The sequence below is a fragment of the Durio zibethinus genome, chromosome 21, assembly GCF_047325235.1.
Source record: "Durio zibethinus cultivar Kanyao isolate XHJ-2024 chromosome 21, ASM4732523v1, whole genome shotgun sequence".
NCBI lineage: Eukaryota > Viridiplantae > Streptophyta > Magnoliopsida > Malvales > Malvaceae > Durio > Durio zibethinus.
The window spans coordinates 3,805,872-3,822,426 of NC_143182.1; the positions used below are offsets into that span (position 1 = coordinate 3,805,872).

The following is a 16,555-nucleotide window of genomic DNA, read 5'->3' on the forward strand; positions in this document are numbered from 1 at the left end:
ATGTTGAAAATACCGTCGACCTCATTTATAGCTTGGACGAGAGAATCACGGCCGAGGATTTTGTTGCATAGATAATGGTCTACGAGTTCTTTGTCAGTTGGGTGGAATCTGTATCCCACTATATCGCTGTTGCTACTAGTGCTTCTCAGTTCTCATCATCTTCGATAGCGAGAAGGAAACAAAATTAATCAGATGAGTTCAAAAGGAAGAGGGACGATGATGAAGGAAACGAGAAAGAAAGTGAAAGCTGGTTCAGGTTTTCAATCTGCAAAGAAAGAAATGCCTTGATGAAGCTGATCATTAACAAAAAGAAAATTAACACCTCCCTTACTCAACAAGTTTTTTTTTTTTTTTTTAACTTCTTTATTACTCGAGAAGTTTAATACAAGGAAAAAGACAGATTCTAGGTGGGTCCCGCATACCGCGTTTTAAGAGAATGTTCAAAGAGCTCGTTCTGCTGCCACGCTGGCACCTTTGATCATCGGATTCATAGCTTATGGGACTTTCGGATTCTCAACAATCAACGACCAACGTTCCAAGTCTCTGGTGCATGCAATGCAATCCAATCCAATCCATGGAATCGAATGACCCATCGAACTACTATTTCTAATCTTTTACTTTGAAAAAAAATATATTTAAAGAAAATCTCCTGGGACTTGAACCAATATTAGAAATTTAGAATTTAGTGATTTTAGCGTGAATATGACCAAAATTTAAGTAATGCGCAAGTTTTTAGTAATATTTATTTTTTGCTTTTTAATAAAAGTAGTAAAAAAAAAAAACCAAATGGAGCCTAAGTGAATAATTTAAGTAATTATATATATATATATGTATATCTATAGATATAATGCCATGATGTTGGAATACTAGTACCCAGACCAAATTTCTTTTTTTTTTTTTTTGGTATATAAACAAAGGAAAAAAGTCAAACATAAGCATCAGAAATACTATCTATATAGGGAACAGCATAGAATCTAGTTTAAATTACATTCAAATTCTCACAAGCTATTAGCATAAACTACTAGTTCAAATCCAAATAACAAACATATTTATCTGAAACTGTTCCTGTGATTCCTTCTAAAGACCCCAGTATCACAAACTTGGTGTTTCTTTCTGCCCCAGTTGGACTACATGTCGCAGCCAAATCCTTCATAACCAGTGCGTGGCCTTTTCCTGGCTGGATTTATGGCATGGGGTGACTCCATCATGCCTGCAAAGGACAAGCTACTGCCTCCATTTGCAGCACTTATATTTTGCTGTTCATTGGTGCTAAATTGAATGTCAGAAGCATTTGGTATTTCTTGGGCCCCAAATATCTCGCCTCCTGAATTCCAATCATCAAACGATTGTCTAAATCCGTTTCCTTGGACCTGAATCACAATACAAATTAATCAGCTGCATCATTTTATGTGTTTATCGTTGTCTCTCTTCATCTACAAACAATAGTAGTGAAAATTTTCTTACAAAGCAACTTACTTCTGGAAGCGTTTCTAAATCTGCAAACACTTCATCCATTGATACTTCAGCCAAATTTGACAAGTCCTAAATTAGAAAGAAACAATAAAATTCCAGATTAATGTTTTTAGTCACCACATGTATAAAAAATTAAAGATTTTCTCATAAGCCATATCTTACCATTTTAACTGGATCCTCTGCAGTAGCACTTTTGGAATTAGCTGGCATGGTAGATCCATAATTGCCAACAACTAAATTTTGTTGATTGCTACTTTCATCGGCGGGAACTAAGTTACCAAGCCTGCTGTCTTGTTCATTGGTGTCAGACTGATCTTGGGGTGCTTGTTCGATTGGTGCCTCAATAAGTAACATTGGGTACTGAAACATAGAAAAATAAATATCAGTTTAAGTTGAATTCATTTATCAAAATTAACCCACATGACTAAACAATTATTTCGAAAACCTCCAATAGAAACTTACATTTGGAATTGCATTTTCAACAAGATGGTTTCCAAATTTGGAAGGTAAATCAGAGCCTTCCGGAATATCACCACTAAAATATGTAGTCCACAATTCTGTAGATTTATTTTCTAGATCCTCGGGGTCATTAAACAGTTTTGGCTGTGCTAATATCTCAATAGGGTCTGTTTGGTCCTGTGTCACATTTATAGACAAAAAATTATGATAGTTTTAGGTGCATATGTCATCATCATGACTTTGGAAGATAAAGCAATAATAGTCATGAAAAAAGGGAAAACTACCGTAAGGCATCTAGCGGCCTCTGCCTGAGTTCCATTATTTGCAATATAATTTTCCAAGTTAGGAGGCAAATACTGACTTGACTCACCACCTTCAATACTTGAAGCCTCATCCTTCCCATACTTCCTCTTCAATTTGCAGAGAACAAAAGTTGTCTACACATGAAAGAACAAAACAATCTAAGTACTTGTATGAAAAAACAAAAGAAAAAAATTATCAACTGAACCATTATGCTATCAATTTTTTTATTTATTTGAGTTGTAAGGATTTGATCTCGAAATTAAAAATTAATATTTTATCTACGGATGACATGATTATTAATTATGTTATTGAACTTAATTAAAAATATTTTTAGATATTTTCTATCATCACACTCATAATCATTTTAAATAGCTGTTGAATTTACCTCTACTTAATTATAGTAATAAAATTTGCAGTTTACTAAAACAAAAAGAAAAAAGAAAAAAAGAAAAGCTATCAATTACCAAATTTGTTGAAAATATGATAACAAATTATGGTAATTAAGCAGCATATATTAAAGAAACGTACTTGGTTAGGAAGAGTAGCAGTGAGCTCATATTCATGCATGATCCATCCAGTCTTGTTTTTGTTACTGTCACTAACACGCCCTTTATAAAAAACCAACGTCCTTTTCTGGCCAATCTCGGTCTGAAGATCCCTAGCCATTATCTTACGAGGGTTTCCTGTCGGCTTCCAGTATCCTTCGTTGGTTGTCCTCTTGATCCTTGTACTATTCCGGTACTTGTAATTTGGCCGGTAAAAGAAATACCAAACATGATCACCCGAGTGTATATTCGAATGTCCTGCAAATAAAAGACAAAAAGACAATTAAAAACATTATGTGATTGGACAAAAGGGTGTCTGAAACTAGACAGCATTGTCTAACATAAATACTTACCAGGTAATTCCCAAGGTTCAAATCCGGAGATATCTTCCACTTCGGCAATAGCTCGGACCAGAGCGTCCCGGCCGAGGTTTTTGTTCTGTAGATAGTAATGGAGGAGTTCGAAATCCGTTGGATGGAATCTGTACCCCGTTATGCTAAGTATTTTTTTCCACAAGTAGTAACCAACCGCAACCCAGAAGAGGTAATAGCAATAGTAATTGCCAAATCGTTCTTCATTGGTAATTGGCTGAATTATTTGGTATCCCTTTTTGTTCATCATTTCGTCCAATTGTTAGAAGAAACAAGAAAGAAAGAAAAAAAAAAAACGACGAAACAAGACAAAGAAAGCGAGAGTACTGTCAGAGTGAGAACGATGGAAAACACTTTGCAGAATTGCAGGAAGAGAGTGAATTATGGAGTGGATTTTATACAGCGAAGCAGTGGCAAGTGAGCAGTAACAAGTGGGAGCTGCTGCGAAACTACGTTGCTTGTGTCCTAAGATTCCAAGCGAATGGGACCCCGCAGAAACCGTGTTTACAGTTTTTCCAATTTCAGGACTGAGGAGCTTGGGGTGATGCTGTAGGCTTAGATAATTGATCCAACGTGGCAAGCCTTTGTGCATCCATGGAAAGAATAAAGAGTCAGCGATGCTAAATAATGAATAGGAAGGATCTAGATTTTTGACTTGCTCGGTAAAAACGATTGATAAAAAGTTTGCATTTTGTTATGTGCATTTCCAGTATAGTAATTTTATTCCTTAAATTTAATGTCAGTGAAGTTGCTCACCAAGTGCTAGAGTCAGTCGACCAATCCCATCTGATCTCTCATTTTCATTATCATCATCCAATCACTTTCCCTGCCTTTGCTTTGTTGGTTCCTTATGTTCCCCTTTATTCCCAGAGTATAACAAATATTAGCTTTAGACATTCTGGAACCTTCCATGCCATCTACTGTTTACTTTCTTCCATTGGCATCAAGGCATGCAAGCACTTCAATATGTTTTTGAGAGGAAGTGCTTTTGGCCGAGTTTTAATCTCATTCATAAAATATTTGAAATTTCAAATTCCCACCCATCCATTTGCTTTAATCGTTGTTGTGCGTATATTTACACACTTCATCCATATGAATTGTAGATCAGGTGATGTAGGTGTTTTATATATACTGTGGTCATCATGGATTGGAAGGGAAGGCCCATCAAAACAGAAGCAACAGAGTCATCTTTATTTTTGGTACGTAGAAGCAACCCATTCTTTCTTGTTACTCTTTGGATACCCAAAACCAGCCCATTTGTACCTATAGTAGATGAATATGTCTAGCCAAGTTTCAATTGGACTAACAAATGCCCACAATAAGATGATTGTAAATTGATAGTCTGACTGAGTTGGTAATCATCATCATGGTCACGAATTGATGATTGGCATCATCGGCAACCTTCCTTAGCTATTATTGTCATTACTCATCAGTATTTAACACTGTAGATTTACAGGGATCGATGGAAAAGCGGCGTCGTGGCGCAGTTGGCTAGAGCGTAGGTCTCATAGCTTATTGAGTTATCCTGAGGTCGAGAGTTCGAATCTCTCTCACCCCAAAACGTTTTACCCTTACTCACATTAAAATGCAACTTCCTTACTAAATCAAAACCGTGCTATTCAAGTAAACTCGCATTAAAAAATAAGATAGGCCATGCGGAGATTGAGGACTTCTCCAATTCAGATTATTATGGTAGATAGGTCAAGTTAATACCCACATTAGTTAAAATGGAATAGGGATAGAGTTTATATTTAATGCATGTATAGATTTTATGTATTATAATACCATCTAATTAATAAGTATTATCTTTTAAAATAGATATATAAAAAATTAATATTATTAAAAAAATTATTAATAAAATGATATCATCTTATTTATAATATATAAAATTTATACACTTGACAGTACATTAAATATAAATTAGTAACATTTGCCTCCTAGTTTCTACTTAAATTCAATTAAAAAATAAATACTACTACAGAACAAGTATGCCAAGGACTGTATTAACATAATACACTAATGGTAGATAGAATTTATGGCTAAATGGAGGTTTATACATGAAAGTGAAGAAGCCCCGATCACCGTCAATAGACCAAACCTCATGCATCTTCAAGTTCATTCTTGCATTGGCTTCTCCTATCATTTTCTGGTCTGCGTTAGATTTCCTTTAGGGGCATATCCATGGCAGTGACAGTTCTTGATGGTTGTACTGCACATCAAAAGGTTTATCTACAAAAGAACATTTAAAAGAGTACCGTAATAATTTTTAAAATTCTCACCTTAGAATTCTTAGCCACACATGTAGGAGGAAATGGGGAGATTAAAGGACCGGTAAAGAGGAAAGAATTCCATGCTTTCTCATTTCTTTCCTTGTCCCTCCAACTAAAACAAGCATAAGATCATTACAATGCTCTCAAGTGACAACATTATTCTTCTATAAAATCAACTTTGCAGTTCATATGCTATTTGAGGCAAAACTTTTCACCCTTACTTGAGCTGGACAGACCAAGTTTTAATCCATGAAATGATGTCATTGGAGCAAGAAACAATGTTATGTGATGCATAACCTGATCGCATTGTATGATGCCCCAAATGACACATTTTTGTCAAATCAACTTGAGTCCATGTGCTATAATTAAGAGTGTTTTTACACGTGCTCGAGACACTTCAGCTTCCATGACATCATTTAATCCACCTTCATCAATGCATGGTCGTTTCCTAGACCTCTCTCTATAGGACAATTTCTGCCAAAGAACAAATCACAGCTCTCACTCCCAACAAAAAGTTCATTGCTTCTTTCATCATGGTAGGCATCATCATCATTGGTAAAAATATTATTCCATAATTCATCATCTTTTTATAACTCATCATTAATTTTGAATCCCATCAAAATCATCACTGAGTACAAAAGTGATACAGCATTACAAGAAGTCACATGCTCCTTGTGCATCTGAGATTATAGTGTAAGAGAAACATGATATAACTCATCAGTCTGTTCATTGGTGCTAGATTGATTTTGAAATCAAAATCATGCTGAGATTGTACAAGAATGAAGCAGCATTACAAGAAGGAACATGTTCCTCGTGATTGTAATGTAAAAGATTCGAGATATAACTCATCATTCTGTTCATTGGTGCTAGATTGATTTTGAACCCCATCAAAATCATCAGTGAAGTTGTACAAGAATGATGTAGAAGACACTTGCTTCATACTTTTTGTGCAGAAGCAACCTCATTTCCAAGTTTGTTGAAGCCATTTATCTTTCTCAAGTCTGTCAGTAGCTCATCAACATTAATATCCGAAAATTTCTGATTTATAGAAAATAATTAATTGAGTATACTTTTAACATTTCCATAGGCATCACATAATTAAAAGCTTCATAAAAGGTATTTTAAATCAAAAGTATTGTCATCTGCAACATTACTTGGCTGACCTTCTTCAACACCTGAAGTAACAGCCCTCATCATCGTTTCTTTTCAATTTACAGAGGAAAAAACCCTTCTAAATCGAATTTCAAAAAACAGAATTAAAGACCAAAGAAGAAGAACAAAATTTGGGATTCACACAGACTTGAATACTTAAATTTGATATCAGTCCTACGAATGAATAAGTATAAGCAAAGATAAATCATTGACCTTCTAACACATAAACATCCATGGAACCAAAAAGAAATTGAAACAAATGTAAACTATAATAAGATAATTCAGAGTTAGCATAAGAGAACATACTTGGTTAGTAAGAGTATCAGGGAAAGTGTACCTGACCAAGGCTCCATTTTCTTTTGGAACAGGACCCTGTTAGAAAACCAAAGTCTTCTTGCTGCCAATTTTGGTTGTCTTCTTGACCCTGGAGTTTTTTCATAACAAGTTTCATCATCATTGTATCTGAAAACCCTGAAAAGCAAAACCCAAAAATCAAAAATATTGAAGAGGAACAGCTTGGCCATCAATTTTGTGTCTGAAAAGAAAAAGCTCTGAACTCAGTACTTACTGCATAACTCTCCAGATTCCCAGTCGCAGAGGTCACCGGCGACTTCACCAATAGCTTGGACAGCAGAATCACGGTCGAGTGTCTTATTCCATAGATAATGATCGATCAGTTCCTTATCAGTTGGGTGGAATCTGTATCCCACAATGTCGTTGCAGCTACAGCCGCTCATGGGTAGAAACAAAAAGAGTAACTCAACAAGATGATGGAAACAAAAGCCAAGACTAATTCCAGCTATGACATGGGAATATTTTTCGTCTAAGAGAAGAAGGAACAATGGAGGTGCTCCCCTGAAATCTAAGTCGGAGGTGAAAAAGAAATATATGTAGAGCAAAAACTCCTTCCTCAAGAAGTTGTGGAAAAAGATTGTACTTACTGGGTCCCAAAACCGTATTCACTGTTACTAGTTTCACATTAGAACCGTCAAGTTCGGCTTAGTTTAGTAAAAATTTATAAATATATATATATATATTATAATAACCCTTGTGAAACACACCAGAATAAGAACAACGTTTGGGTTATTTTTTATTCGATAATAATAACTTCAGTTTTTTTTTGGATAAAAATACTGCATTCCTTTCACTGCCCCCTAAGTTTGAGCTAACCTCATCTTCACCGTTCTTAATGGCATTGCCATCGTCCATTCATCTGTTGACAATTTTCGTATGTTGGTTGTTGAGTTCCCACTTGTCTATTCTCACCACACTCCAATAGTAAATCAAATCTCTTTTATAAAAGAAAAGATACAATAATGTAATAAAAATACTCCCTCCGTTTCTATTTATTTGTTTTGTTTTAACTTTTATAAAGTTTAAAAAAATATTAATTTTAATGTATTTAATATTAAAATTAAAATTTTTTTATAAAATTAAATTTTCATATTTTTTAATATAAAAAAAGGTTTTAATATTTTAAAATATATAAAAAATAATTTTGAAACAGTCTTAAAACATATATATATATATATATATATATAAAAAGAATAGGGGTAGTATAAACTTTCTTTTTAGCAGCTAAATCCTCAAGGGCGTGCTTTATAATACCAAAAAGTTACCCGAATTCAGTTTTCAGATATGCACGAATTTTCATCATCATCCGCATCATTTGCTTTCTGAAAATTGCACCTTATCAGCTTTTGGCGTACCATCTATCCTAAAGCTGCAACCACAAAATGATTTTGCTCCGCCTGATCACACCCAATTACACACGCAACATAAATTTTTTTATTGAAAATTAAAGCGATATGGTTCTGAAAATATAACATCATAACAGAGACACAAGCCAAGCGATCTGGAGTCGAAGACCATGCATGTCCTTGCGGCCCTGTTATGTCTTGCCATTATGAAATGCCTGAAACACACACGACTTTACCTAATGAAGAAACATAACTTCCCTAACTACAACTACGAACAAAATCACGCCCAAAAGTATATTTCTAATATTTACTAATGGTGGATTTGATTTGCAGTTTGGCTGGGACATCTCCAGGAAATTGAAAGAATTTTTTCTACCGCTGCCAGCTGACACATTAGATCTTGAGTTCATATCCGATTTTGCATTCCTGTCCCGATCCATTTTAGGGTCTTTGTTAGACAGCACGATGGATCTCTTCCCCCGGACAAGGTTAACAACAGGACGACGCACACCACTTTCTCTTGTCTGGAAAAGGAAACCATGTAGTGCAAACATAGCAATTAATAGTGTACTACAGAAAGCATTATTGTTTCAATCAACCTTTGAAGCAGTTAAGTGTCCTTTGCTGCAGTGTTTAACTAACTTACCTTGTCTCTCGATACTGCTTTCTCTTTGCCCTGCATCACTGACTTGTGGGATCTTGGCTCATATTGAGATTTGCAGGTTTTTGAGTTAACAGAATTTTCCTCCCGGACCGATTCAAGACAATTGATCTCGTAGGCTGTAACTGTCGCTGAGTCAACACTGGAATTCATATAATGGATCTCATCGTGACGGAAACTATTTTCCATTCGCTTCTGATTGAATCCTTCCGACTGGCCATGGCCAGCCCCATCGGACGTAAGAACAATTTGATCACACTGTTATATAAGATACGGAGAGGATATATGTCAAATTTTCTAGTCTAACAAACACGAAACTCTAAAGACCTCTTCAAGACTTCGACACAACTAAACACTTTCAATTCGCTGGAGATCATAAGACACTATAGGAGAACATCATAGTTAAAAACTACAAACCGAAATAATGTGTGACAGTGTCAGACATTATTCCAGCAATTGTTCTCCTATAGAACTGACTAGGTTTTTACATCGTTGGAGAAAATTTCTCCAACGGTAACTACTGAAGAATATTCTTTACCCATTCATCGGTCCATACGGGGTCAGTGTCACTGCCATCCCCAATATGGTCTGGTGCCCTGTAATCAAGGTGAAGATGGTGCCCAGCCTCTACATAAGAGTTCTCATCTTGGTCATGAAACAGAGAAATCATGAATTCATTTTCTTCCTCAATGGTGTCAAATTGAAGTTGCCACTCATTCTGCTCATCATCAACCGGGTCATTAGATTGCAGGAGATCCTCTAAGGAGATACCTTCTTCTTCCATCCTGTTTTGGCCATTGCTGGCAATGGCACTGGATGATGGGAGATCGTGCAAGCCATTATATGATGATAGATCATAATCAAAGATACCCTGATCTTTCATCTGTATTTGCAAAGCTATTTCGTAATCCATATTATCGGACGGTAATTGAGGAGCCACCTGAGTAAGTAACATTCATAAGCATGTATTAATTTATGTATGTGATGTGATGGCTCACACATTACGAAATAAAGGTTATTAGTAAAAAAAAGCTGTTTGTAAGTTGTAACTCATGTTCCTTCTCACCTCCATAGACGTAACCCCAACTGCATTATTTTGAGAACCACTAGCCACAAGATATGTGCTTGACTGACCATCATTTGGAATTGAGTTTTCAGTGTTCTCGGCAGCATTGTTCTTTAAGTAGCCGACCACATAACTGTTATCCTATGGGAGTTGAAGGACAAAAACAGATCTCAAGGTTAGAGTGCTCTGCTATAAATTGTGAAACCAATTTAACAAATAAAAATTTCAGAATTGAATTAATTGTATAGCGTACTAAATTCCATGTTTTCCCAAAAGAAATGCTTGTGGCTTAAAGTAAAAAATGCAGATTAATAATAACAAAATACAACTTTAAATCCTAATTTAGAAACATGAAGCAAGCAACAATCTTCAGAACTAAGCCTTTCATACAATTTACAAAACAGAACTATTTCCATCATCTTCTTTGACTGTAAGGGAATTAAAGTACTGTGAACCATTTAAACAAGTAACTTGTAATCATATCACTCACCATACATGTAAACAGAGCAAAAGCTGAAAAAAGCTTGATGGGATTTCCCCAACAATGATGTGGATGTGTCAAGTGTGTACGTATATTACCGCATTGGGAGGAATGATGTCGGCAGCGGCACGAAACTCGTGCATGACCCAATCGGTTTTGACCCCATGAGGAGTATGGCCTGTATAGAAAACCAAAGTCTTCTTGGTACCAATCACCTTATCTCGATAACTGATATCCCGATCCTTACCCGTCGATTTCCAATACCCAGCCTTCGTTGACCTGTCATTTTTTCTCTCGGAAATCTTGTTCAGTTTATAAAAGAAGAACCATTCGTGATATGTCGACCGTACTATAGACAAGTCTGTCCTCAAAAAAAAAAAAAATCACCAACCCATTTTTCAAGAAGATAACAAACTTAATAGCAGCATATAAACAAAGACATGAAAAATCATTTAGAATTGAGATGGAAATTTTAGTTTACCAGGTAAGTCCCAGGGCTCTTGCTTGTTGAGGTCGACTTCTCTAATATGGAGGGTGTGATCAGGATCACCAATCATTTTATTTATAAGAAAAATACGGATGATTTGTTCATCCGGTGGAAGGAATCTAAACCCAATCTCAAGGAAGATGTTCATTTTCTCACAACCCACCTTATTATTATTACTACTACTACTATTATACTAAACAAGAAAAGAGAGAAACAAAAGATAAAACAGAGCGAGTGAAGGTTTTGTTTGTTCTACAAGGAGCAGAGGAAGAGAGGAGTGTGTCTTTAGAAGAAATTCAGTTCTTATATACAAGCATTGACTCCCAAATTTTTATGGTCTTCGACTCAACTTAATTGGGAAGCTACGTGGGCCTGCTCGAGTTATTGACACTTACAGTGGATTGGATCATGTCTATTGTTGTCAAGCGTGCATGTATTTTTGGTATTAAGCTGAGAGTCCGGCCGTCTCTAAGTCATTGTTTGTATACCGTCTGTACGATTTTGGGTACGCGTCCGCGTTGATACCGTGTTTACTGTTTGGGTATTGGGGTTCTGGAATGTCCTGTAGGTTATTTTTATAGTTTTTTCTAGCATCTTCTGTAGACTTTTGGTTTTTTTAAGCAAATCCAGATTCTTCTATTTCATGCATCCGATTGATTCGTAGATAATGATGGTTATAGTTATAGATGTGAGAAAAAAATGAAAAAATTTAAAATTGATTTAAATGATAAATTTTGATTTAATTCGGATAATTTTTTTATTAAATTAAATTTAAATATTAAATTATTATTTGTATAATTTTTGTACGATTTTGGGTATACGTCCGCATTGATACTACGTTACATTGGTCAGGTCTTGGGGATCTAAAATGTTCTGTAATTTTTTTTTTATATTTTTCTAGAATCTTCCGTAGATTTTTGGTTTTTTAACCATATCTAGATTCTTCTATTTCATGTATCCGATTGATTCATAGATAATGATGGTTATAGATGCGAGGAAAAAATGAAAAAAATTAAAATTGATTTGAATTGGTAACATTTGATTTAATTTGGATCTTTTTTTACATTCAATTTGAATATTAAATATATATTATTTTTAGATTAGATTTTAAATCAAAAAATTAAAAATTAAAAAAATAAATTAAACTTAATTATATTTTTTATTAATTTTTATATATTTTTTAAATTTTATAAAATAAAATAATTATTTTATATTAAAATCGATTTAAATATATTAAAATTTTATATTAAATAATATAAAAATAAAAAATAATTTCAAAAACCAATATATCGAATTGAACCGTATTAATAAAATTCAAAAATAATAAATATATAATTTTATAATAATTTTCATAAAAAATTATTTTAACCTATTGTATAGATTTATAATAATTTAATATTTTGTTAAATCTTATGTAATTAATTTAATATGTACTTTAATAAGGGTATCATAATTATTTTCATAAAATGCGTCATGTCAATTTTTTATGAAATAATGGCAATGATATTTTAATAATTTTATATGTAATTAATTTTATATTTTCTTAAATTTTAATATGTAATTTAATTGAAGTATAATAAAAATTTTGATAAATTATAATAAGAGGGGCATTCTTGCAATTATATTAGGAGGTTTAGTCAATCATGATAAGAAGTCATTTTTATAATTATGACAGAAGAAATATTATAATAATTTTAATTAATTATGTTATGAGGATTAATTTTGTAATTATGGTAGGAAAATATTATAAAAATTTTGATTAATTATAAAATGAGAGATATTATAATAAATTTGAACACGTGTCAATTACCAATCAATTAACCAGATAGGCATTATAGTATTTTTTTTAGATTACTTTTAATAGTATAGATTTATTTGATTACTATAATAATTTAATAGGTTGTTAAGTTTTATCTAACTTTCATGAAACAATGGTAAGGGTATTTATTTTTATGATAAAATTTAATATAGATATTACATGTCATTTTGTAATTATAGTTGATAGGCTTCTATAATAATTTTGGCTAATTATGATAAAATGTATATTATAATAATTTTAACCACTTATGATAAAAGAAATATTATAATAATTTTAGTCAAATTATAAAAGCAAGAATCTTATTATACTTTTAGACATGTGTCAAAAATTGTCAACTAATTAAAATGACAATATAATAATTTATAGGGGATTACTTTTAATTATAGCTGAAAATTATGATAGGAGAAATATTTTCGTAATTATAATAAAATAATCATTATAATAATTTTGACCAATTATAATAGTACTGATATTTTATAATTATGATAGAAGAAATATTATAATAATTTTAATTTATTATAAAAATAAAATGTTATTGTACTTTTAAACATGTCAAATAATGATACAATAATTAGAAAAGTAATGTAATATAGTAAAATTTACAAAAATTGTTTAACGATTAAGTTACTTTCCTTGTAAGAAAATATTATCTTATATGTTTTTTTAAAACCTCAATTTCTTTTGGTGATTATTTCTTCCTTTTTCAATCTTTAAACTTACAATCATAGTGAGTTTTTGTATTATGATTTTCAGTGATATAAGTTAGTACACTATACAATTGATACAGTATTGTGGATAGTCTATATTAGAAGTCTTGTAAAATTATCAAACAGATCACTGATTCACTTAAACAAAGAAAAGTTAATATATTAAGGAATACTGAAGTAGGTTACCATAACGAAAGACAAGTCTTCATAAAAGTTAGACCACCAACTTGATGCTATGTCAGGAGAGCATTTAGTCTTGAATACCGACGATAATACCTTAGTTATATGTTTGAACTATGGACTATTTGTATTTGGTATCTCCCTGATGCGAGCAACCAACCCTTGTTCACTTGGCATCAGAGTGCAACTCCATATAGAATTATGATTTTGCTCTAAATTTGAGATTAAGTTGGATAGAATAAGCCAAGAGAATCTTATTTCTCATAGATTTATCAAAAATTAATAGTACGCAACTTTCAATTTCTAGATCTTCCTTTAGTTTACCTTATCCTCGTTCTCCTGTAATTAAAAAATCTTTTTCGTTTGAGTTAGATTTCTTGTAGGAAATCAATTATCTTTCAAAAAACAAAAAAGTTCAAGATACAGAACTTTCCCTTATAAATTCTTATACCGTCTTTACAAAAACTTATTCTTCATTTACCAAATCTATAAAGACTATTTTAAAGCCATAATACGAAGTCCCAAAAAAGTATGTTTAAGTTTCTAAGTTTGATCGGTGTATTTTCTATTTGAATCTCAAAAATACTTTGTTACTTTTCAGATTTCATTAGAATTTTCACAACAGTGGATGAACCAAGGATACACTCATATTCATTTTGATGCTATCAGAATAGCATTGAACTTTTATGATGGAAATGGTATTCTTACTTGTACTAAAATGGCTTTGCTGGATACAAGATTCAAAGATTAGTAACATACAATACTTTGCATAATTGAAACAACGTTTAATGTTAGAACTATTTTCTTTACAGTCTTTCCAAATTACAATATGTCTCTCCATGATTTAACATTGTTAGATGTTTCAAAAGTTCAAGTACAAATTGTAAGAACTAAGATGAAATGATTCCAAGCAACTCTTCACTATCAGATGGCTTACAAAATTCAAGATCGTGTCGTAAACCTACCTTTGCCTAACTCTGGTGATGTTGTAGTTGTAAAGTTAGAAACTACAAATAAAAATCTCATATGTGTTCACATTTTAAAATAGATATCAAATGAACAATTTGTTAATCTACTTCCTAAGTATTAGACAACAAGTTATCAAAAGATTTAGAAGTAAGATAAACCAATCCAACACTTCGATCATTCCTACACCACAAACCCAGATGAAACTGTGACAATAGAGTTTTATCACAAAAAAAAAAACGCATACCCTAACTTTTATCTTTCTTACATAATTCATGATGCAACTATATCAAACTGAACTAAATGTAATAGTTACTCACTTTAAGCTTAATGAAAAACTTGTATATGTATACAGGACATTGCTATTAGGATATTAATTGCATATGTAAAAAATGTCAGAAAGATAGCTATAAAAACTTTTTTGATGATGATAATGACTTTTAAAAGAAGCCAAAGAAAAGGTCTTCATAATAGAAACTGAAAGAAAGATATGAATAAAAAAACCCTAAAGTTGATTTCCTATTTGAACCTTCGAAAAAATTTGATTTCTATGTCATTTATCCTAGAAAAAGAAGCTAAACCTTTCACAAACCTACAAAACCCAGATGCATAAAAACCTAAAATCAAAAGATCCTTTACCTCATATGTGTATGATGCAATCAAGTCAACCTTCATATGACTCAAATTTTCTTTATCTCTAAGAATTTCACAAAGATAAATGTAAACACATTCTGAAAATTTCAAACCCCACTAACAGAGATAAGTATGAAAACCAAAAAAGCATTTCTCAAACAGAAGCAATCTTGAGCTAGCAAACAGAAAACTTTATTCAATAAAATACATATTTATCCAGGATAGAAAACAAGCTGGATCAAGTTAATCACCATCTCGACCAAAGTCTTGTTAACCTCTAAAATATTATTCTTGACATGCAGACAAGGATAATAGCTCTAGATCAAGAATTTAGGCATATAGTGGAAATTAATACTAGTTACACTTATGCTTTTATGAAAAAAAAAGATAAAAAGTCTCAAGATCTAACTTACAGATCTTCAAAACCAACTCCATCAAAAATAGCAACAATAACCTCTAACTTTCAGTTACAATATTTTTGCTCTTATCAATACCAAAATGCATAATACTCTTTATCAAGCATATCCTCATTCTCCTTATCAATCATATACACCATTTTCATCCCAAAAACTTTTTTTCACCCCATTTTAGTACAAACCCCAACCACATCCCCACCTTTATACACCTAGCCAAGATAATTCTTTACACCGATGTCAGAACAACAATTTTACACCTTCTTTTAGAACAACCTTTCTTTAGAACAATTGAAAAATATATTCATAAATTTAGAAAACAATAATCAGTTGACTAGAAACCCAAAAGAATAACAAGATAACTACTTTCTCAACTTCCAAAATCAAAACCAAGCATAAGCTCTTTTGCTACTTTTTCAAACCCTACACCTGAGCACACTCTTAAAAATACTTTAAAACTTTCATCACAACTTATGACCTTCTTTACTTTAAATATTTTTCTAGAAATGCTACAATAAATGGCATAAGAAAATCTTCTTTAATTTTTCATTGAAGATATTTTTTGCAAATGTGAAACAAAATCCTAAAGAAAAGTGACGAGTTAAACAACTCAGATGATTCAAAAGAAACACTCTCATGAATCTTTATGATAGAACCAATAGTTGAAGTTCCAGAAAATAACTCAAAAGTGCACAATCTAGATGAAATGGATGCTGAGCAATAACAACCTTATCCTTAGACACAGAGACAAACTCCTTCTTTCACATTAAAGTTTTTAGTGTTTACAACTGATGATATTTCTTCTTTTAAATGGCTTTTAAGATTTCAAAAATTTCTAGCTTGAGGACTTATTAAATTAAATTCTAGTT

The 16,555-nt window shown here is 32.4% G+C and overlaps 3 protein-coding genes across 5 annotated transcripts in view; all 3 read right to left on the reverse strand.

The window, feature by feature from the left end:
• LOC111304897 (uncharacterized) overlaps window positions 1-8,087 on the reverse strand; it is a 31,813-nt gene extending 23,726 nt beyond the window's left edge. The window contains exons 1-3 of the mRNA XM_089749914.1: window positions 7,142-8,087; window positions 6,911-7,044; window positions 5,431-5,895 (exon numbers count right to left, since the gene is read on the reverse strand). Coding sequence (XP_089606040.1) covers window positions 5,758-5,895; window positions 6,911-7,044; window positions 7,142-7,310 — 441 coding nt within the window. The 5' untranslated portion in view covers window positions 7,311-8,087 and the 3' untranslated portion in view covers window positions 5,431-5,757. The remainder of the gene's footprint in view (window positions 1-5,430; window positions 5,896-6,910; window positions 7,045-7,141) is intronic.
• On the reverse strand, window positions 859-3,529 carry LOC111305998 (NAC domain-containing protein 86-like). The gene is made up of 7 exons (XM_022903892.2): window positions 3,134-3,529; window positions 2,764-3,038; window positions 2,217-2,369; window positions 1,936-2,109; window positions 1,636-1,833; window positions 1,477-1,542; window positions 859-1,370 (listed from the first exon to the last, which is right to left on the reverse strand). The coding sequence occupies exons 1-7, from the start codon at window positions 3,399-3,401 to the stop codon at window positions 1,128-1,130; spliced, it is 1,377 nt and encodes a 458-aa protein (XP_022759627.1). The 5' UTR covers window positions 3,402-3,529; the 3' UTR covers window positions 859-1,127.
• A 108-nt stretch (window positions 8,088-8,195) lies between the features above and the next one.
• Window positions 8,196-11,247, reverse strand: LOC111304896 (uncharacterized). Of its 3 annotated transcripts, none has more exons than XM_022901919.2 (7): window positions 10,963-11,247; window positions 10,580-10,842; window positions 10,001-10,141; window positions 9,473-9,874; window positions 8,920-9,192; window positions 8,510-8,797; window positions 8,196-8,296 (listed from the first exon to the last, which is right to left on the reverse strand). In XM_022901919.2, exons 1-6 carry the CDS (start codon window positions 11,114-11,116, stop codon window positions 8,510-8,512), a joined length of 1,521 nt encoding a protein of 506 aa, XP_022757654.2. In that variant the 5' UTR covers window positions 11,117-11,247; the 3' UTR covers window positions 8,196-8,296. The 3 variants fall into 3 exon arrangements, with proteins under 3 accessions (XP_022757654.2, XP_022757653.2, XP_022757652.2); XM_022901918.2 differs by having other exon boundaries at window positions 8,196-8,324; XM_022901917.2 differs by lacking the exon at window positions 8,196-8,296 and having other exon boundaries at window positions 8,339-8,797.
• Between the last annotated feature and the right edge of the window lie 5,308 nt (window positions 11,248-16,555).